General features: G+C 35.0%; 1 protein-coding gene across 1 annotated transcript in view; it reads right to left on the bottom strand.

Annotated features, from left to right (window-relative positions):
* The window catches only part of LOC106543538 (uncharacterized), an 82342-nt gene that overhangs the window by 26394 nt on the left and 33316 nt on the right, over positions 1 to 22632 (bottom strand). The window contains 15 exon segments of the mRNA XM_087722621.1: positions 1275 to 1349; positions 1621 to 1714; positions 1875 to 2035; positions 2703 to 2855; positions 3332 to 4252; positions 6780 to 6873; positions 8997 to 9175; positions 13437 to 13489; positions 15321 to 15500; positions 16461 to 16640; positions 17603 to 17782; positions 18745 to 18924; positions 19369 to 19450; positions 19544 to 19560; positions 21001 to 21103. Coding sequence (XP_087578747.1) covers positions 1275 to 1349; positions 1621 to 1714; positions 1875 to 2035; positions 2703 to 2855; positions 3332 to 4252; positions 6780 to 6873; positions 8997 to 9175; positions 13437 to 13489; positions 15321 to 15500; positions 16461 to 16640; positions 17603 to 17782; positions 18745 to 18924; positions 19369 to 19450; positions 19544 to 19560; positions 21001 to 21103 — 2652 coding nt within the window.

Raw genomic sequence — 22632 nt, 5'->3', positions numbered from 1 at the left:
GACTTGCTTTCAAAAAAAAAAGAAAAGAAATTTAAAGGTTTGCAAGAATGTAATTTAAAAACTCTCAAGTCCTAAAAGAGATTTTTAAGAGTTTCAAATAGTAAAGTGATTCTAAGAAGTATATTTAATTAATAATTACAATTAAAACAATAATAATAAAATAACGCTGATTGGCTGGTTTTTTTTCCTTATATGATTACATTCAGTTTTGAATATGCTACACTAGTTATGTCATTCTCTCAGAAATAATTGACAATAATTAACTATATGGACATCCTTATTCTCCCTCTATTCTGCAATGTCCTTATACAAATATGCTTGGGCTAGGTGACCTACAAGGCCCATTCCAATACTGTTAATCTATATTTTTTTTAAAGCAAGAGCACTGAAGCTCTCAAGAGTTCAAATCTCTAGCTTTTGTTTCCTGCACTAATTCACATATTATTACTGTAAGAATCTTGTTTCAATTTATTTTAATTCCCTGTATTTGTGAATAAAACTGGCTATACTTTATGTCCACATGAGACACCCAAACTGCACAGCCAGTGCAGTTCTCTGTTGAGATCCATTACCAGTTCTGTGTATAGGGCGGTTATGGCTGCCTGGAAACACAGGCCCAGAGATGGATGCTACCATGAGATGAACAAAAACATTCTTGTTAGCAATTAAAAGTTTTCCTATTAATTAGTGTGCTTCTCTGTACCAGTCTATCTAGCAGTTAGCACTTCAAAGAAATGCAGGAATGCGAGCTGCTCGCCTTCCCCCCTCCCCCTCCCCCTCCCTATTCCTCCGCCTCCCTCCCCTCTCATCTATCTATCTTCTCCTGCCCAAGGATGAAGCAGCCCCCCTTTTCATCCACCTCTCCTCTTTTGCCCAGAGACGAAGCCTTTTGCCACGCTGCATTATTATTATTGGATTATTTAGTCATGTGCCTTTTGATGTAATTTGTATACACCTTCTCTTTGTTTGGAACTAATAAAAAAGGAGCCCCCCCCCCTTGGGCATCGCTGGGGGCCAAGCTTCATCCCAAGAAGGATTTGTCCGGTGTCTTTCTTCTCATTCGGCTACAAGCATGAGCAGCCCATCAGGAGCGTGTAAAAGCCGCAGTTCTCTTAAACTCTCTGATATCTATTTTTTTGTTGTGCAATATATAAAGATTAACAGAAATAAAAGGGAATGATCTATGTGAAATGTGTTGATTATCTTATATATGAATTATCCTTGTCTCGAAAATACTACTGATCGTTTCATTTTTAAGGAAAAAAGCAGAATACCTGGTGGTTTAGTTGTTCCTCTAAATTGATTTTTGCTGTCTGTAAACTGGTTATCAATTCAAGACGATTATGAACCTAGATCACCACAAAAGAAATCAAGTCTTTATGCAAGTTGCAAAAGTCTTCAGTCTTCAGAAATTCTCCAAAAATCTATTCTGTTATTTACATTCCTTACTATTGTTACATTCATGATTTCAAAATTTTTAATAAATTTATTTAGGACTTCTGAAAATGAAAGAAACTAATTATGCTATAATAGCTTCTGAAATATTTCATTTTTTAAAATTATAAAAAACAGTAATTAAACATGAAATCTTATTTCCCCAAAATATTAAGACTGACTTACAGAAACACTATCCTGTAGGTCTTTTTGAAGTATCTCAGTTCTATTACATTGCTGGTTTGTTGTAGCTTCATATCTGGCATTTGCTATTTCAAGTCTTAAAAGGAAAACACATAGTTTCAAAACGGGATACAATGCGACTATATTTCTTCCTCTTTATGTGTTTCAATTATTCTATACCATATGGAAATATAAATTGAAGAATTTTTTAAATCAATTCTCATAATTTAGCACATTTAAATTTCAGCATGTTTTACCTCTGTATACGCTCTTCTAATTGTTTTATAGTATTATTTGTTTCTGATGATGCTACCAGAAGATCCTGTAGTTTCTGAGGTGCCGCACTTGCTTCACGTTCCTTAATATCCAAAGCAGTAGATCTTTCACAATGGATAGTCTGTGCTTCTGAATCTTGCAACTGTAAAATGTGAGAGCCAATGTGGCTTAGCCAAAAAATAGGTGCAATGTGCTCCTGCTATGATATACCCTATACCAGTCTAGTCACCCCATCCTAGACCCCTGTAGTTTCTAAATCTCCTTCAAAGGCATCCCTATGCAGAACACATTGAAGTAATTTTACTGGGAAATAACTAGTGAATAGATAATAGAAGCAAGAAAATCTCTTGTTTCACATACAATGAAACATCATGAACAAATGGCAAATAGGCACTTTTGTTTACAACTGCTCCTTTGAAGGAAGAACAAAACAGGAAAAGCCCCTCCCCACTTGCTGAGATTTCCTCCAACCAGAATGTCTTCAATCCAAGCAACAACTCAACAAGCTCAGCATACTTGATGATGATGGAAAGAAGAAACCTCAATATTATTTGTACAGAGAACCTGTAATTTTTGATAATCATTAATGCACTGATTACATACAGGAGTAGCCTGGGGGACACCATAACCTTTATGTATCCCTCAGTAAAAATGCCAGAGAGCAAAATGATATTCTACTTTCTGGAAGGTATTCTCGATGTAGGAACAGAACCATGACAAAACTATTTCAAAAACGAATGCATCAGAAAGTTGGATGTCATCTCTTCTGCTCCCATAGTAAAGCATTTAATAAACTGTTGGAAGCATACCTTACATTTCATCCTTTCTATTTCCTTCAGAAGTTGCTGTTTATCCTCCTCCAAGTCAATACGATAACGTGTTGAAACTTCCAATGAAGCTTCGGTCATGGATTGTTTTTTGAGGGAATCTGCAAGCTCTTGCTGCAATTGCCTTATTGTACTCTAAAAGGTTTTTAATGAAATAATTCATACAAAATAGACTGAAATGGTTGCATTTTAATTTATCCAAGTAATATTTATAATAGGTAAAAATGTTCAATGATGTATATTTCATGTCTATATGAAATATCATATAGTTTGTGCATGTATGCATATGTCTCTATGTTCATATATATCATACACAAATAATTTTCTTTCCTGACCAACATTGCTATCAACCAAAGCAATGAACAATTTACTAGCAGAAGGAATACAAAAATTATTTAAAGTAACTTTGAAGTGTGCTTAATTTTATATATACCATCTAATAGTTGTGCTGTAAAATGGCAGTATTTCACTTCCTTATAAAGTTCATTATCATATTCAATAAATATATAATTAATATCTCCCTTGGAGACAAGGGAAATTAAGCTTAATTAGATTTCTGTATCCTGAAAAATGATCATTGCTGGAATTGACAGAACATAAATCATACTTACCTCTCTGTCTATTTTGTCAGATTCATATTTAATGACTTGGTCCTTTAAATTATTACATTTTGTGATTAATTCTTTATTTCTCTCTTCCATTATCTGAGCTTGCTTTTCAGTATCAGCTCTGAGCTTATTAAAAATATCACTGAATTTATCTTGAACATCAGTCACTGCTTTTTCTTTGATAATGCCCTTGTTCTGAAAATCTTCAAGTTGTTGTCGAAGTAAGAGATTTTCACTTTGGACCTGTGCTAAACGTTCTTGCATAGATTCCTGTTTTATTTGATCCTTTGCGACTTGTTGTGCATTTTCAAGTTCTTTCACTTGACACTGTAACTGGTTTAGGTCTCTTTGAATACTATCTAACAGCAAGTTCTTTTTCCGGAGACCGTGAGTTGCATGGTGAAGCTCGTTTTCTAGACTATTAGCTTTACTTTCAACTTTCGCTAACTGTTGAGACAAGCCACAAGTACATACATCGTGGTTCAATTTTAAGCGGAGCCATTCATCCCTCTCTCGCTGAAGCAATCGTTCAAGATCACTTTTTGATACCTGACAACGATCAAGTTCCTGAAGAGCAGAACTCAAACGAGACCGTAGTGAATCAAGTTCTATTTCCAATCTTTCTTTATTTTCCTTGAAAGGTTCCAATTTGGATGCTACCATTGCAACCTCAGTTTGTGATACATTTATTTGTCCATTGCACTGAAAAACCGTTTGAGTCAAAGCGTCTTCATTTAGTTTCGGTTCTTTTTTAAGTTCTTCATTTTTTTCTTTCAAACTTTCATTTTCTTCCAAATATTTGCTTTCATCCTCCTGATGTTGAATCCTGATGTGCTCAAGTTCTAAGTTTAATAGAGCATCTTCATCTTGGAGTTTTTGATTTCTGTGTAATAATTCTGTTTCATGGTCATGACTATCAATTATCTGAATATTTAATAAGCAGAGGGTTAACAAATAAATAAATTCATAGAATCCAGAGATGTAAGGTACATTCTAAGAGATCAGACAAATTTATGTTGGATAAATGTTATCAATCAACAGGTAACCCTCTAAACATCTACATATCTAAACATTACTTAAGAAATGGAAACATTATGTGTCTCATGAGCTTCTAAGAGAGACTATGTAAAAGGCGCTGCTACCCATGCATCCTAATTGTGGCTTTCAAAGCATTCATTAAACACACTGAGAACAAATACTGTATCTGGATAGTTTGTGTATGAACAACAATTATTTTTCATTCTTATAGAGCATAACAGATGTGTGATAATATGACAACTATGCATTTTCTTTTCAAAATAGTATACTCTATATTTTCTTAATTTTAATCAAGCTTACTCTATCGTGGAGATCATTTATAGCAATATAAAAAACCCTCTCAATTTCTTAAGCAAAATTTAATTAGACATTGCATTTATTAAGTTTATTTATAAACCACACTTCTAAAGCACGCACCTCATAGTCTGTCTATAGAACTTGAGAGAGAACTGAACTAACAACAAAAAAAGAGAAACAAATTCCATACTGTGCCTTTTTCTTTAATGTTTATATTAAATGTGTTCCGTATTTTTCCGTACCGTATTTTCACGCATATATCCCGCCCACGCAAATAACCCGCAGGTTTTCAAGATTTATGTAAAAAAGTTTTTATACACCCCGCCTTCTTATATAACCCGCGGCGCTTCTGTCCTTGTAAGATAGATATAACTCACGTACAAGAAAAAAGGTGGTTTTCTTTGCAAATATAGTATTTTATTTTTACGTCTGTGTAAAAAAACCCTCATATCAGGGGCTCTCTTTGCTTGTATACTGCTTTTAAATCGGCTGTGTAAAACGCGCTGATGAGAAGTTCCTCTGGCGAGTAATTATGACGTCACAATTATTCATACCGAAAGGGATTGTGGGTCTGGCGTGTTTGTCGCCACTACATCCCCGTGTGAAAGGCCACGGGTGTCACAACTGGCGGGTGCGTATTTTGAAACCGTGCTACCGGGGATGAGGATTTCAGGGTCACACCGCTTAAGTTTTAATAATGATGGGAAGCTGAGCTTAAGGTAGAGAGTTTATTGATTTTTCTCTTTTTTTGCGTTCTTTTTTTTATTATTTTATTATTTTTTTCTTTTTTCTTTTATTTTTTAATTTTTAATTTCTAATCTAATTGGTTTTAATATACTCCAGACTGTGCTTGATAAAGAGTTATGTCGGGAATGGGACCTGGGAAGTCGGATGGGGGCTAGGGAGGGGGGTTCACGGGGGGGAGGGTGGAAATATAGAATCAATTTCCAAAACAATGAACGCACTTGTATACTGTTGCTCTTTTTTCTTTTTTTTTCTCTTTTCCTTTTATTTTCCCCTTTTTTTCCTTTTCTTATAATTTTAGTGTAAATTACAAAATGAATATATTAATGAATAGTAGAAATACACCGAAGTGAGGAGTAGAGGGAAAGAAGAGGGAGGAGTCAAGAGGGAGTGAGAGGGGAATGTAAGGAGGGTGAGATGGAGGGAAGGGGAGAAACGAATGTCTGAGGGGGAGGGGAAGTAGAAGAGGGGAAGGCTGGAGGGGAGAAATGAAAGTTGGAGGGGGAGAAGAAAGGGTGTATGGAGGATAGAAGTGTTATGAGTTGTGTTTATTGCTTTCTTAATTGCACAGTATTTAAGTGATTATATAAAAAGGAAAATGAAAATGAATAAAACAGTTTTCAAACAAAAATTAGGAACGAGGCAGAGATTGTGGTAGATAATTTAGAGGGATAAAGTTGGCTTATTTTTTAAAAAAAAACTAATGAGAATTTATTCCGCAATTCTATTTTTAGACTTTTTATGTTTATGTTATTGCAGTGGAGATACAAGAAACCTTAGCTTAACTGATTCATTTTGTAACTAATCAAACTATACATTCCATAGTTTTGGGCAGTAGTTTATGAGTTAAAAGAGTTAACTAGATTATAGGGCAATTATTACATTTAAATAACTAAATAATTTTGATAGCTGCCTTCTAACATTAGCTATGTACATTACTTTTACTGAAATATTGCTGAGAAGCGAAAGCAAAATTAATTGAATCTTTTTGTTCAGCCCCCCAATTTAAAAAAAAAAGTTTTTTTCAGAAAACTACCTTCTCCTTACACAGATTTTCAGAAACCAGCCACAGAAGTTTTTAAACACAGAGCATGAAAACTGATATATAACACTTTAAAGAATTAAAGAACGATAGCATTCCAATAGATGTTCAGTTCATAATAAATAACTTAATTACAAATAGGCTATTTCCAGAAACAGTTTTGTTTATATATTTTAATCTTATAATATTAAACTATATTAAGATTTGTGGCAATAACCAATTAATTATTGGTTTCATGAATTTTATGTATTAAACTATTAGCTTAATGAAACTATAATGCATAAATATGTGAAGTGACTGCAGACTAGTTAATATAACTAAAACTTATACCTTTTGGTGAGATATTCGAAGACTGCTTACAAACATTATTTTTTTTATTGGCAATATCCTGTTCACCACCTTCTTCATCTTTTGAAGGCTTCTCCTAACAGAAAGAACAACATTCAGTGTTTATTGTATATAGCAATTGGAAATTGTAATGACCTGTTATTACTAAAGACAGAAGTTTTTTTTTAAAATAATTGAAGAACATTTTTAAATCAATTCTGTTATTAATTCCATTGCATTTAGGTTTTGTGAATCAGTTTGACAATCTCTGTTACAAATGTTTACCAATAAAAATTAGGAACGAGGCAGAGATTGTGGTAGATAATTTAGAGGGATAAAGTTGGCTTATTAAAAAAAAAAAAACTAATGAGAATTTATTCCGCAATTCTATTTTTAGACTTTTTATGTTTATGTTATTGCAGTGGAGATACAAGAATACAAGAAACCTTAGCTTAACTGATTCATTTTGTAACTAATCAAACTATACATTCCATAGTTTTGGGCAGTAGTTTATGAGCATACTGAGAACTCACAATTTATCTATCTTACCTTTCTGTCATTAGAGACCATTCACTACCAGGAAGAGAAAAAGTCAGAATAGTTACTGCATACATGATAACCAATTTCCCTCTCAAGTCTTAGGCCTTTCATTTTGAAAATATCTCAAGCAGATACCACCAGTGGGGAGTTGAGCTAATTGTGATTATGCTAATAAACAAAATGAGTGCTTTTCCTAGTTTGGGAAAAGGAGAATGTATAAAAAAGTTTCTGACAAGTCTTAGAAGATGAACAGGATGGAATCCTGTCAACCTTCACAACTCCTATCTGATCTCCAGTAGAGGTAGTGTCAATTTGCAATAGTTCGTTTAGTGACTGTTACAGAGCCACTGAAAAAAGTGACTTATGACCTTTTTATTTACCATATTTTTCAGAATATAAGACACACTTCCCCCGCCCCCCCTAAAAGAGGCTGAAAATTTGGGTGTATCTTATACTCTGAATGTAGCTTTTTGGAAGCTTAAAAAAAAAAAAGCTTTGAATTTTTTTACTGCAACCTATTGTTGGAAAAATTTCCCGTTCCAGCTGGGAGAAGCCAAAAGATTTGAAGACTCTTTTAAAAAGTACTTTTTTTGTCTGGTTTCTATTTTGGGGAGATAATCCTCTCAAGGGCAAGGCAGAGAGTTCCTGTGACTATGCGATTTCTATTCTTTTGGGGATAATCCCTTTAAGGGCAAGGCAGGGACTATCTGAGGTTATCTCAATCGGCTATCTGGGTTATCTGAATTTTCTCAATGGTTTCCTTCAGGCAAACCTGGACTGGTTTGTTGATTCAGCTTTGTTACATTTTTAGAGGTATGAAGTGCTTTTGGCTGTATGCCCAGACATCTAGTTAAGCTTTCCCCAACCTCTGAGGAGAGGAAAAAAGTGGCAAAAAGTGTCGTTTTATTAACTATTATATTTGCTTGCTTCTCTAGTGCTATGGGAATAAAAATAAATACCTGATAGGCAGAAGTCCCCCCCCCCCTATTTTCTTCCCCAAAAACTAAGGTGCGTCTTATACTCCGGTGCATTTTATACTCCCAAAAATATGGTATGACAGTTGCACTGTCCCAAGATCATATGATCATTTTTCGCAACCTAATGACAAGCAAAGTCAATGGGAAAGCCAATTCAGATGGCTTGTCGGATGGTGCTACCGTGTTTCCCTGAAAATACAACATGTCCTCATAATACAGGGATGCCACTTTTGCTGGTGGGAAAAAATTTAAGCCCTCCGCATACAGGCCCTCTAGACAACCCCCCACCTCTGGCCAGGCAGCGCGCCGCTCACAAACCTAGCAGTATCCCGAAGGTGCCAAGCTGTGTGAGCGCCTGTTTGCTGCTGCCCGGCTCCCGCGGCTTGGTGCCTTCCAAATACCAGTGAATGGTGCTCTGCATGGCTGGAGAGTTGGGTTGCGCAAGCTGCTATTCCACTCCCGCTCACCCGCCTCCCAGCTCACGATGCATGGCCCAGCTCATTACGGAGCCAGGGCACCTCCACTGCCACCGCCTCCATCCAGCCTGGCTTTTTCTGTAACTTCCAAACTGAGTCTTTCAGCAGTGGCTGCTCTGGACACACGGTCTATGGTTGTACGCTCTGCCGAAAAATATACTCCGAAAAATACGGTAGTCAAATCAGTTCATATAAGAAAATCAACTTAATGTTATTACTATACTCACCCTGGACAAATTGCTTCCTTTTTATCTTTTGGGAAAACACTTTCTGCAGTAATATGTCGGATTTCACTTATTGAATGTTTTTGCTCTATTTTCTCATCAATATTCACAGCCAGAATTTCAGCATTAGCACTTTTTTTTCCTTCGGATTCAAATTCTTTTTTTATTTTTTCCTCTTCAATCTAAAAGTGATATAGTGAAATATTGCTTTAAGAATAGCAATAAAAATATCAATAAAATTATTTGCTTTATTACAGATTTTAATATTTCAGAACAGCCCTAGAAAAGAATATAATCACTCAATACTATCATTACAAATTAATAATTAGTATGATCTAATCAGAAATAGTGGGAAAATCATATATATTAGTTATAGGAAAAATATGAAACATACATTTTTATTATAAACAGAACAGATATTATTTTAAAAAGTGATCAACAACAACCTACTACAGAAACTAAGGATAAGATAGGAAATGTTTCACACAGAGTGTTAGGCAAGCATGATAAGAAATGGAAAGATCAATGAAGAACCTGTTCAAAAGCCAGTTCCACATCTTGGACCGAATTTATAATTAGTAGAACAGTGGTGCAGTTCATTTGTTAATGAAGCAGCCCCTATATAAATTAAATTTTCTGAGTCTTTGTTATGATAGTTGTAATCATACTTCAATTTCTGAATGTTCTTAAAATAAAAAGGAAATGAAAAAGGTGTAATTTCTTCCCAGGTTCACATTAGCATTACTAGGCGATAAATGCATAAAGGCTTTTTAATATAGTGCTGAAGAGCTGAAATGAACAGAATGACTGAAATGCAAGAAAGATGAAAGCAGCAGGTACTTCTCTACCTCTTGTTGCAGTTGGTTCTTTTCTTTCTCCAAAGCGAGGAAAGCTGAATGCAGTATTCCTACCTGATCTTTAAATCTTGCAACATCACCTTCTAATTCTTCATCCAGATCTTTTTTGGATGTTTGGGGACATACTCGTTTATGATTTTTGCTTTATTTCCAATTTCAAAATCAGTACCTTTAGAACCATTGATACTGTTATTAAAATGGTACTCAGTTTCTTCCCTTGGATTTTTTGTTACACCAATATGTTTGTATGCGTTGTTTGGGGTAATTGGTTGATTAGCATCTTTGGTAATGTTGCCACGACTTTGCAATGAAGATTCAAGACATTTTTCTACAGCTGTAGTCCCATCTACATTTCCTTTCAGTTGTATAATCGAATTGTTACTCCTTCCTTCACTGTTTACTTTCGTTCCGTTTGCATTATTAGACAGTGGGTTCTTATTTGTGTTCCAGACATCAGTCTTTAATTCCCTTTCTGCAACAGCAGATCTTACATCTTCAATGTCACCCTTTCCTTGAATATCCACTTTTATGTTTTGTAGATGAGGTGGTGTTTCTTTTATGTCTTCTACTGCACCATAGAAACCATCTTTGCTTGGAGTGCTACTCATTTTCTCATAAACTTTAATTTCTCCAAACATCTGTTTCAGTTCTGCTGTAATACTCTTAAAATTTGCCTCGACTTCCTTTTTTTCATTCGCAACCCACATTTTTTCATATTTTTCTTCCCAATGTATTGAATTAAAATGATTGCAGTCATTATGTGCTTCTTCGCTATGAATGAGTGCTTTAGTGACATTTTCATCATCAGCATATTCAATTTCAGTCTTTTTTTCATGTGTTGATTTTTCTACATAGCTGGATGTGTTTAACAGGCATTTTTCCTTATGCAAGGAAGTATGGATAGAGAAAAATTAATAAACAAGAACCAGTGTGTTAAATTGTGTTTTAAATGTCACAAAGGGTTGGATTTTGAGATATTTTAATATTTTTGGTTTACTAAAACTTTTTTTCAATTATATATTTTTATTAAATAAATAATTTAAATGTTTGGAGAATATTTTCATGGTAGCACAGTATACCATAATTAAACTTAAAATAGGTTTCCTTTTTTTGCATTGGCATATTTATAATTAATCGCTTGTCAATCCTATCTAGCAGCGTCCCTCTAATTGGGAAGTTGGGAAAAACAGTTTCAGATTCTCCACTATCTATGGAGGTCATAATCTTCAAATCAATAAGTATTCTTTATCTGGCATTCTCTCCGGGATAGGAATGTACAATAATATGTAGTAACTTCTCAGTCAATATCTCACTGATGGCTCTCCCAAACTGAACACAATCCTGTCTAGAAGTGGTACCAACTACTAGAATTTTATGAAAGTCATATTTTGCAACTGCTGAACGTATCTCATAGAAATGTTATAACATTTATGTTTGAATGTTATTTGTATATGAAATATCAAATATGTATTACGCCAGTGCACAGCAAAAGCGTTATCACCAATATAGACTATAAATACCAAGCATAATCATGTGTCATTATCAGCATTACTGATTAAAAGGACCATAATCCTAACAAATCTTTAAAAACATATGCAAATAAAAATTCTAATCTGAGACTGAATAAGGTACCCCATTTGAGATGGGGTAAAAAGATACTCCAGAGAATGGGTGACAAAAAAAATAAATACATTCAAAGCTGATATCAAATTAATGACACAATCAACCAGGAGTAATGACAGTTGTATATGCCAGCCAGGTCTTTGTGAGAGAAAAAATTATCTCAAGTACCACTCTCAACTAGCAATGCACCTACCATATTTTTCAGAGTATAAGACGCACCTCCCCCCCCCAAAAGAGGGTGAAAATTTGGGTGCATCTTATACACTGAATGTAGACCCACCCACCCACCCACCGGCCCCAACCCTTTGGCCTCTGCCTCCCAGCAATTTACCTCTTTGCAACAAATGGGGGCTTGCGGAGGCTTCAATAAGCTATAGCAATCCCTGCAGCCTCGAACAGCTGATGATTGGGAGTGAAACTTGCTGTTTGCTCCACATGGCAAATTGCTGGGAGGCAGATTCTTTTTTTCTTGTGCTAATCAGGCTCTTTGCTGCAAGGAGCTAAGTCAACAACTATAAATGCCTATAGAAGGTTCAAATTATTAGACTTATTTTTAAAAAACTACTTTATTATAATTTTAGTCAACTTAACAAAATGAAGAAGTAGTTTTAAATAAATGCTTGATCTGAAGAGGCCCAGGCTATTGTTTTAAAAAGTGCTGTTCTTTTAAATAGCAGAGAATAACTATACTTCCAGAAAGCACATCAATTTTAACAGCATTTGTACAAGTATAGTCTGAAATATAACACTACAAACGGTGTATATGGTCTGTATTGTTTATTGCAAGGAGGCAGATATTTTTCCCTTGTTTTCCTCCCCAAAATCTAGGTGCGTCTTATACTTCAGAGCGTCTTATACTTTGAAAAATATGGTAAATTATTTAAATTCTTGAATTTGAAATGTTAATTTCCAATTGATCAAATTCATACCTACAGTGTACCTTTTCTAGCAGTACAATAAAGCTCAACTCAACCTAACAGAATTTCATAGTATTGCTGAAAACCTTGCAAGATGCAAATTTTACAATTGTTCCATTGTTCTGCTGCTGGAGGAATTACTTAGTTGAGTTGCACAGTAAAGTAACTCCATAGAAATAACTCCAGTGAAAAGACGTGAAATTTAATCTGCAAGGTAGAATCTGCCTAGTTTAAGTAGGGTAGATTTAGGGCAGGTGATGGTTCTCTCTAGGAACATCTTTATGAATAAAGCTCCCAGAGGTATCTGTTAGCTCAAGAATAGGTGTGTTTGATGAAAAACAATTCATTGGTTCTAATAATTTCTATAATTTCCAAGCAAGTAACATTTCATCCAAGACTTTCCTAATTTGAATGTCTAGACTTCCTCTCTCAGGCTTCTCACAAATTCCCCATTGCTGAGGAACCCAAGAATTAAGTCCATGAATTTGGAATGCGAAGGCTGAGGAAGGCCACCTATCATGCCAAAAAGGAATCTTTAATATTAAAATTGGGTGTGGATAGACAAAGGACAGGAATATCATCTTATATTTATTTGTATAATAAATGATATTAATTTATTTTTATATAATTAATCAGATTGGGAAAAACATATTAGAATAAGAAAATTAAAACTGTGTGCTTTGGTGACAGGATATATGTCAGGAAACATGTAAGGACGTAGTATGTCTTGATGGCTTAATATACAGGGAATCATATAAATAAGGGTTAAAGCCCAATTATTCTATTTATCAATAGAAACAGACACCGCTCCCAATACCATTTTTGTCCCAAAAGCAGAGCGTTTAGTTTTTCCTTTACATAGACATCATTGAGCATTCCATAATCCACAACTGCAGAATACAAAGCTAATGATATAGGATTAATATTCTTTCATTACATTTTAATAACTAATATCAAATGTGTCTTTAGTTTCAGAAATGTTAAAATTTGTTTCAGGCACATAATACAAAGAAATATCAATATTTAAATGAACTTTGTATACATACCTTGCTTTTACTTTTAAATTCTTTGATGGTTTTGTGTTCAATATATTGCTGACCTATAATAAAATGTTGAATAACATATTATAATTTGCTAGTTGATTTGCATTTTCCAAGAGATGTTTGACTTGAAATGAGATTGTATATAAACATTGTTTCACAGTGAAGGTGCATTTTGCATATTATCAAATAAAAAATTCCCAGCATAGCAAGGGAACCTAGCATATGAAGAATAATGTCCTTTATTTACAGATCAGTGGTATTTATCTGTTAATTTCCTACTCACATTTGTTTGTTTTACAAAGCATTAAACATATAGAGGTGGATTAACTTTTAGCATGTATCTAAAATCTATTACAACTTAGTTTTGCCTAATTCTGCAGTGCCATGCTGTCCTCATACACCTTGAGCAGACGGTATATATTCATAAGATATGAGATGCTTCTCATATTTACAATACATTCAGAAAGCATTCAGACCACCTGCACTTTTATCAATTTTGTTAGGTTAGCTGATTCTACAGTTGTTGAAATTCATTTTTTCTCATTAATCTACGACATTCAGTATCCCATAAAGACAAAGTGAAAACATAATTTTAGAAAGGTCTTTATATTTATGAAAAAGATATAACTGAAATATCACATTGGGATTAGTATTCAGATCCTTTGCAACACCACATGAAGTACATTAGCTCTGGTACCTCCCATTTCTCTTGATGGTTGCTGACATGTTTCTACACCTTCACTGGAGTCAACTATGGTAAATTAAACTGATTGGACATGATTTGGAAAGGAACACACCTCTCTATTAAAGGCCTCTCAGCTGATAAAGCATAGTGCCTGCAGAGCTCAGAGACAGGTTTATTGCAAGGCACGAATCTGGGGAAGGCTACAATAAAATTTCTGCTGTCCTGAAGGTTCCTAACAGCACAGTGGCCTCCATCATTCTCAAAGGAAAGATGTTTGGCACAACCAGGAACTGGCCCCGTGGAGATAGGAAGAGAAGTGACCATGAACCCAATGGTTACTCTGAGTGAGCTCCAGAGGTCCTATGTGTAAATGGACAGAATTCCAGGTGGACAACCATCACTGATCTGGGCTTTATGGCACAGTGGCTAGACAGACCCTCTCAGTGCAAAACACATGTAAACCCACTTGGAGTTTGCAAAAAAGCACCTGAAGGACTTTCACACTGTGAGGAACAAGAGTCTCTGGTCTGATAAAACCAAGATTGAATTGTTGGGCCTCACTTCTAAACGTTATGTCTGCAAGAAACCAGGCACTACTCATCAACTGCCCAACACCATCCCAACAGTAAAGCATGATGGTAGCATCATGCTGTGGGGGTGATTTTCAGTAGCAGGGACAGGGGGACTGGTCAGGGTTAACAGACAGCTGAATGGAGCAAAATACAAGGATATCTTCAATTAAAACTTTCCCACAGTTTTCAGGACCTCAGACTGGGCCAAAACTTCACTTTCAACCTGACAATAATCCTAAGCACACAGGGAAAAGACAGGAATTGCTTAGGGATAACTCTGTGAATGTCCTCTAGTGGCCCAGCCAGAGCCCTGACTTGAACCCTATTCAACATCTCTGGAGGGACCTGAAAATGGCTGCCTGACAGTCACCATCCAACCTGATGAAGCTTGAGAGGGTTTGCAAGGAAGAATGGCAGAGAATTCCCCAATCCAGGTGTACTAAACTAGTTGCGTCATCTCCCAAAAGTCTGTAGGCTGAATCATTTCGAGGTGGCAGAATGTTCTCAGCAGAAGAATGAAAGAAACAATGAATTATTTGTTTCAGATTAGGGTTAACTAAATTGGGATCAGAATTATTCCCCCCCCCTCCTGCAGAAAACTTTGATTTTATTAAAAATGACATCAACTACCTTTTGAAGAAATTACATTTTGAGCACGGGAGACTTCCTTCACAGGCACGGAGATTTCAGGTGTAACATTTGTTTTTATTAATTGTGGAGATACATGATCTTCCAACATAAACATGTCATCTGGTTTAACACATGGAATACTTTTCAGAGAAATACTGGTAGAATCCCAGTCAGATGTATCTAACAACAAAAAAAGATTAAAAAAGATTAAAGCAGTAAATACAACAACATACAATAGTTTAGCAAACGTTAATCAAATGTATTTTGAAATCAAGTTAATATAAAGATCTATTAGGTTGCCAATATTAACAACAAAAAAGTCTATGGCTGAAACATTCCTACATTTGTAGTATATCAGCATTTGGTTCTTAAAACATTGATAGGTCCTAGAAACTATTTTGACTTAACCATTACATTTATTTGTACATATCTCAAATGAAAAGAATTAAATTTTCTATAGTTTAACAGAAAAGTACATTCCTTTTTTTTGCGGATACAACATTTAATTTCATAAGCAAAAATTATTTATTTTTTTGTAATATATGGCAAAATTAAAGTTTTGTTTATATATTTTAATCTTATAATATTAAACTATATTAAGATTCATGGCAATAACCAATTAATTATTGGTTCCATGAATTTTATGTATTAAACTATTAGCTTAATGAAACTATAATGCATAAATATGTGAGGTCACTGCAGACTAGTTAATATAACTAAAACTTATACCTTTTGGTGAGATATTCAAAGACTGCTTACAAACAATATTTTTGCTTAGGGATAACTCTGTGAATGTCCTCTAGTGGCCCAGCCAGAGCCCTGACTTGAACCCTATTCAACATCTCTGGAGGGACCTGAAAATGGCTGCCTGACAGTCACCATCCAACCTGATGAAGCTTGAGAGGGTTTGCAAGGAAGAATGGCAGAGAATTCCCCAATCCAGGTGTACTAAACTAGTTGCGTCATCTCCCAAAAGTCTGTAGGCTGAATCATTTCGAGGTGGCAGAATGTTCTCAGCAGAAGAATGAAAGAAACAATGAATTATTTGTTTCAGATTGGGGTTAACTAAATTGGGATCAGAATTATTCCCCCCCCCCTCCTGCAGAAAACTTTGATTTTATTAAAAATGACATCAACTACCTTTTGAAGAAATTACATTTTGAGCACGGGAGACTTCCTTCACAGGCACGGAGATTTCAGGTGTAACATTTGTTTTTATTAATTGTGGAGATACATGATCTTCCAACATAAACATGTCATCTGGTTTAACACATGGAATACTTTTCAGAGAAATACTGGTAGAATCCCAGTCAGATGTATCTAACAACAAAAAAAGATTAAAAAAGATTAAAGCAGTAAATACAACAACATACAATAGTTTAGCAAACGTTAATCAAATGTATTTTGAAATCAAGTTAATATAAAGATCTATTAGGTTGCCAATATTAACAACAAAAAAGTCTATGGCTGAAACATTCCTACATTTGTAGTATATCAGCATTTGGTTCTTAAAACATTGATAGGTCCTAGAAACTATTTTGACTTAACCATTACATTTATTTGTACATATCTCAAATGAAAAGAATTAAATTTTCTATAGTTTAACAGAAAAGTACATTCCTTTTTTTTTGCGGATACAACATTTAATTTCATAAGCAAAAATTATTTATTTTTTTGTAATATATGGCAAAATTAAAGTTTTGTTTATATATTTTAATCTTATAATATTAAACTATATTAAGATTCATGGCAATAACCAATTAATTATTGGTTCCATGAATTTTATGTATTAAACTATTAGCTTAATGAAACTATAATGCATAAATATGTGAGGTCACTGCAGACTAGTTAATATAACTAAAACTTATACCTTTTGGTGAGATATTCAAAGACTGCTTACAAACAATATTTTTGCTTAGGGATAACTCTGTGAATGTCCTCTAGTGGCCCAGCCAGAGCCCTGACTTGAACCCTATTCAACATCTCTGGAGGGACCTGAAAATGGCTGCCTGACAGTCACCATCCAACCTGATGAAGCTTGAGAGGGTTTGCAAGGAAGAATGGCAGAGAATTCCCCAATCCAGGTGTACTAAACTAGTTGCGTCATCTCCCAAAAGTCTGTAGGCTGAATCATTTCGAGGTGGCAGAATGTTCTCAGCAGAAGAATGAAAGAAACAATGAATTATTTGTTTCAGATTAGGGTTAACTAAATTGGGATCAGAATTATCCCCCCCCCCCCTCCTGCAGAAAACTTTGATTTTATTAAAAATGACATCAACTACCTTTTGAAGAAATTACATTTTGAGCACGGGAGACTTCCTTCACAGGCACGGAGATTTCAGGTGTAACATTTGTTTTTATTAATTGTGGAGATACATGATCTTCCAACATAAACATGTCATCTGGTTTAACACATGGAATACTTTTCAGAGAAATACTGGTAGAATCCCAGTCAGATGTATCTAACAACAAAAAAAGATTAAAAAAGATTAAAGCAGTAAATACAACAACATACAATAGTTTAGCAAACGTTAATCAAATGTATTTTGAAATCAAGTTAATATAAAGATCTATTAGGTTGCCAATATTAACAACAAAAAAGTCTATGGCTGAAACATTCCTACATTTGTAGTATATCAGCATTTGGTTCTTAAAACATTGATAGGTCCTAGAAACTATTTTGACTTAACCATTACATTTATTTGTACATATCTCAAATGAAAAGAATTAAATTTTCTATAGTTTAACAGAAAAGTACATTCCTTTTTTTTTGCGGATACAACATTTAATTTCATAAGCAAAAATTATTTATTTTTTTGTAATATATGGCAAAATTAAAGTTTTGTTTATATATTTTAATCTTATAATATTAAACTATATTAAGATTCATGGCAATAACCAATTAATTATTGGTTCCATGAATTTTATGTATTAAACTATTAGCTTAATGAAACTATAATGCATAAATATGTGAGGTCACTGCAGACTAGTTAATATAACTAAAACTTATACCTTTTGGTGAGATATTCAAAGACTGCTTACAAACAATATTTTTGCTTAGGGATAACTCTGTGAATGTCCTCTAGTGGCCCAGCCAGAGCCCTGACTTGAACCCTATTCAACATCTCTGGAGGGACCTGAAAATGGCTGCCTGACAGTCACCATCCAACCTGATGAAGCTTGAGAGGGTTTGCAAGGAAGAATGGCAGAGAATTCCCCAATCCAGGTGTACTAAACTAGTTGCGTCATCTCCCAAAAGTCTGTAGGCTGAATCATTTCGAGGTGGCAGAATGTTCTCAGCAGAAGAATGAAAGAAACAATGAATTATTTGTTTCAGATTAGGGTTAACTAAATTGGGATCAGAATTATCCCCCCCCCCCCTCCTGCAGAAAACTTTGATTTTATTAAAAATGACATCAACTACCTTTTGAAGAAATTACATTTTGAGCACGGGAGACTTCCTTCACAGGCACGGAGATTTCAGGTGTAACATTTGTTTTTATTAATTGTGGAGATACATGATCTTCCAACATAAACATGTCATCTGGTTTAACACATGGAATACTTTTCAGAGAAATACTGGTAGAATCCCAGTCAGATGTATCTAACAACAAAAAAAGATTAAAAAAGATTAAAGCAGTAAATACAACAACATACAATAGTTTAGCAAACGTTAATCAAATGTATTTTGAAATCAAGTTAATATAAAGATCTATTAGGTTGCCAATATTAACAACAAAAAAGTCTATGGCTGAAACATTCCTACATTTGTAGTATATCAGCATTTGGTTCTTAAAACATTGATAGGTCCTAGAAACTATTTTGACTTAACCATTACATTTATTTGTACATATCTCAAATGAACAGAATTCAATTTTCTATAGTTTAACAGAAAAGTACATTCCTTTTTTTTTGCGGATACAACATTTAATTTCATAAGCAAAAATTATTTATTTTTTTGTAATATATGGCAAAATTAAATATTAGAATTTAAAATACGTAATAATATGTATCATATAATGTTTTAAGCCCCATATAATGTAGTTACCTGATTTTTGCTTTTCTATGATTGTCTTTTTTACAACAGGAGCAGGAGATTCACATACCAAGGGTTTTTTTGAGATATTTTGCTATAAAGATAATTCAGTGAAGAATAAAATAAGATACCACAATGTAGTAGTAAAAACAGTTAAATAAATTCATGTAACAAAAGTAGTACTAACCTGTAAACCTGGTTTTCCTAGGGGGGAAAAAAGGCAAAAAATGCTGCATTCAGTGTATAAGACACACCCAGATTTTCACACTTTTTTGAGAGAAAAAGGTGTGTCTTATACTCCGAAAAATACGGTAGGTGTTATATGTTTGTTTATAAATAAGAAATAGGATATGGGAAGAATAGATCATTTGTTGTATTTTAAGAGAAGGTGATAAATTACTAAAATTGTTTGTACTTGTGATAATTCTTGTGACCATCACTCAGGCTGGGGGGACAAAATTTATACCCCTCAGAAAGGGCCCGCAACTTGGGAGTCCTCCTGGATTCACAGCTAACTTTTGACCACCATCTCTCAGCTGTGACCAGGGGGGCATTTGCCCAGGTTCGCCTGGTGCACCAGTTGCGGCCCTACCTGAACCGGGAGGCCCTCACAACAGTCACTCGAGCCCTTGTGATCTCTAGGCTGGAATACTGTAATGTGCTCTACATGGGGCTGCCCTTGAAGAGCATCCGAAGACTTCAGCTAGTCCAGAATGCGGCCGCGCGAGTGATCGTGGGTGCACCACGGTTCGCCCACATAACACCGATCCTCCGTGAGCTGCACTGGCTACCTGTTGGTCTCCGGGTGCACTTCAAGGTCTTACTCACCACCTATAAAGCGCTCCATGGTAGTGGATCTGGCTATTTGAGAGACCGCCTTCTGCCAATTACCTCCCTGCGTCCCATCAGATCGCATAGAGTTGGCCTCCTCCGTATTCCATCCGCCAGTCAGTGCCGACTGGCGACTACTCGGAGGAGAGCCTTCTCTGTTGCGGCTCCGACACTATGGAACAATCTCCCCGTGGAGATTCGTACCCTCACCACCGTCCAGGCCTTCCGCACAGCCCTCAAGAACTGGCTAGCCCGTCAGGCCTGGGGATAATCTTATTTTCGCCCCTCCCGAATGCAGAGTGAATGTTGAGTTTTACTGTCTAATTTACTTTGTGCACATTTCTTTTTGGTATTGTCCTACACTCCCCTTCCTTTTTTGATTGTAAGCCGCCCTGAGTCCCCTCAGGGAAAAGGGCGGCCTATAAATAAACAAATCCAAATCCAAATTCTTTATATTTTTTCTTTCTTTTTCTTTACTTTATTCTTTTTCCTTTTCTATTTTTTCTTATCTGCACCCTTCTTTTTATTCTTTTGTTAGATATTTTATAGGGTTATTGTAGGAGGAAAATATATCGGTATAACCTGTACATTAAGGTACAAGTTGAATCAGGTAGACCCAGAATAAAGTCTTACTAGTTATAGAAATTTGTTGGGAATATATTGGCAATATATATAAATCAACCCACCTACCCCCCCACCCCCCCCACAACCCTTAGCCATTCCATTATATTTTCCATATCTAAACAACTGAAAAACATTTAAAATATTTATGTATGTTGATATAACAAAAGGGATAATTTATGATGAATTTACCATTAAATGGCTCTTCTATAATACTGTGCATATGTATTCCAGTTTTGGCAGGAGGTATAGGTAGAGAACTAATAGTTGGCTTCCTGGGGCTTTCTGAAGTACACTATTGGAAACACACATATGTGAGAAACATACATACAACTATAGACATATACCCATTTTGTTTATCTTTATTTTTCTACAAAAAAGAAAGATATTTCTTAACAGATTATGAAAGCTTTTAATTACAAAGAACATAAAAGCATTTGAATTTGTAAGTTTAGCTTTTAAGAAATGGTTGATTTGCATTTACTTACAACTGAAATGTTTGAACAGACATTCGTATTAAGGATTGCAACCGTTCCCATTTTAATTTATTAGAGTAGAAAAGTTAGCTGGAAATAAAATGATTTTTTTAAAAAAAATACTTTTACAAAACCTGAATTTCAGATACACTAAATTTCAAATCTCCTTTCTGAAGTACCTCACACCTACTTCAACTAAGAATGCATCCTAGAATGAGTTGGTTATAACTCAAGACCAAAAGCAAAGTGAACTACTAGTATTCAAAAATTTTCAGTATCAGTTATCACTATTCTCATGTGCCATGTAAGAGAAGACACTAGAATCTCATACAAGAAAAACATTTTATTAAACACAAAAGTATATATTTATAACTTTAAGCATTAAGACAATTCCATAAAGCAAAACTATAGAACATCAGAGAAAGCCTTTAATAATGACACATTTCCAACTATGGACCCTATACCCGTGATGGCGAACCTATGGCACGGGTGCCACAGGTGGCACACAGAGCCATTTGTCAGGCACACGCGGTGTTGCCTGCTGTCTAGCCAGCATGCATTCACGCACTGGCCAGCTGACTTCGGCCTTCTTTTGAGACAGTTTTTCACCCTTCCTTGAAGCCTTTTAGAATATTACACATAAAATGAAGTAACAATAGTTATAGTCAAATAAATGATTAACAAGGATAATAATGTGTGTGTGTGTGTGTGTGTGTGTGTGTGTGTGTGTGTGTGTGTGTATGATTGACAATGTGGAATTTTACATAAATTGTAAGTGAGGACTATGGAGAGGATGCACAAAAGTTTTGTACTCAAAGATAAACAATTTTATATAGAATACAATTTAAAGATGTAATATTAATGGATGGTTTTGGGATGATGTGATGAAATGCCATAATACAAAATTATTCTAGACTTAGAATATTTCACATAAAAGGAAGTAATAATTGTAGTAGTCAAATAAATGTTTAATAATGATGATAAGTGATGTAAGTGATGGCTCTGGTAAGGTGGCACAGAAGTTTTGTAACCAACTGACATGGAAAATATTATCCATATAATATATAACATTATCTATATAGGCAGATGAATTCCTAGAATTCTGTATACAAATAAATGGTTTGAAATTAAAAAATATTTTTCTCACTGGCCATTTTGAAAATACCAAGTGGGTAAAGCTTATAAGTAACTGTGTGGAAAATAAACTCAAACGCCTTGTGACCTCTAGGCTGGAATACTGCAATGTGCTCTACATGGGGCTGCCCTTGAAGAGTATTCGGCGACTTCAGCTAGTCCAGAATGCGGCCGCGTGAGCGATTGTGGGTGCACTTCGGTTCACCCACATAAC

This window comes from Thamnophis sirtalis, unplaced genomic scaffold (genome assembly GCF_051295495.1).
Source record: "Thamnophis sirtalis isolate CommonGarterSnake01/CBP01778 unplaced genomic scaffold, rThaSir2_p1.2 scaffold_9, whole genome shotgun sequence".
Classification (NCBI taxonomy): domain Eukaryota; kingdom Metazoa; phylum Chordata; class Lepidosauria; order Squamata; family Natricidae; genus Thamnophis; species Thamnophis sirtalis.
The sequence above is the reverse complement of the archived record's forward strand: the minus strand, read 5'-3'. Positions and strand labels throughout refer to the sequence as shown.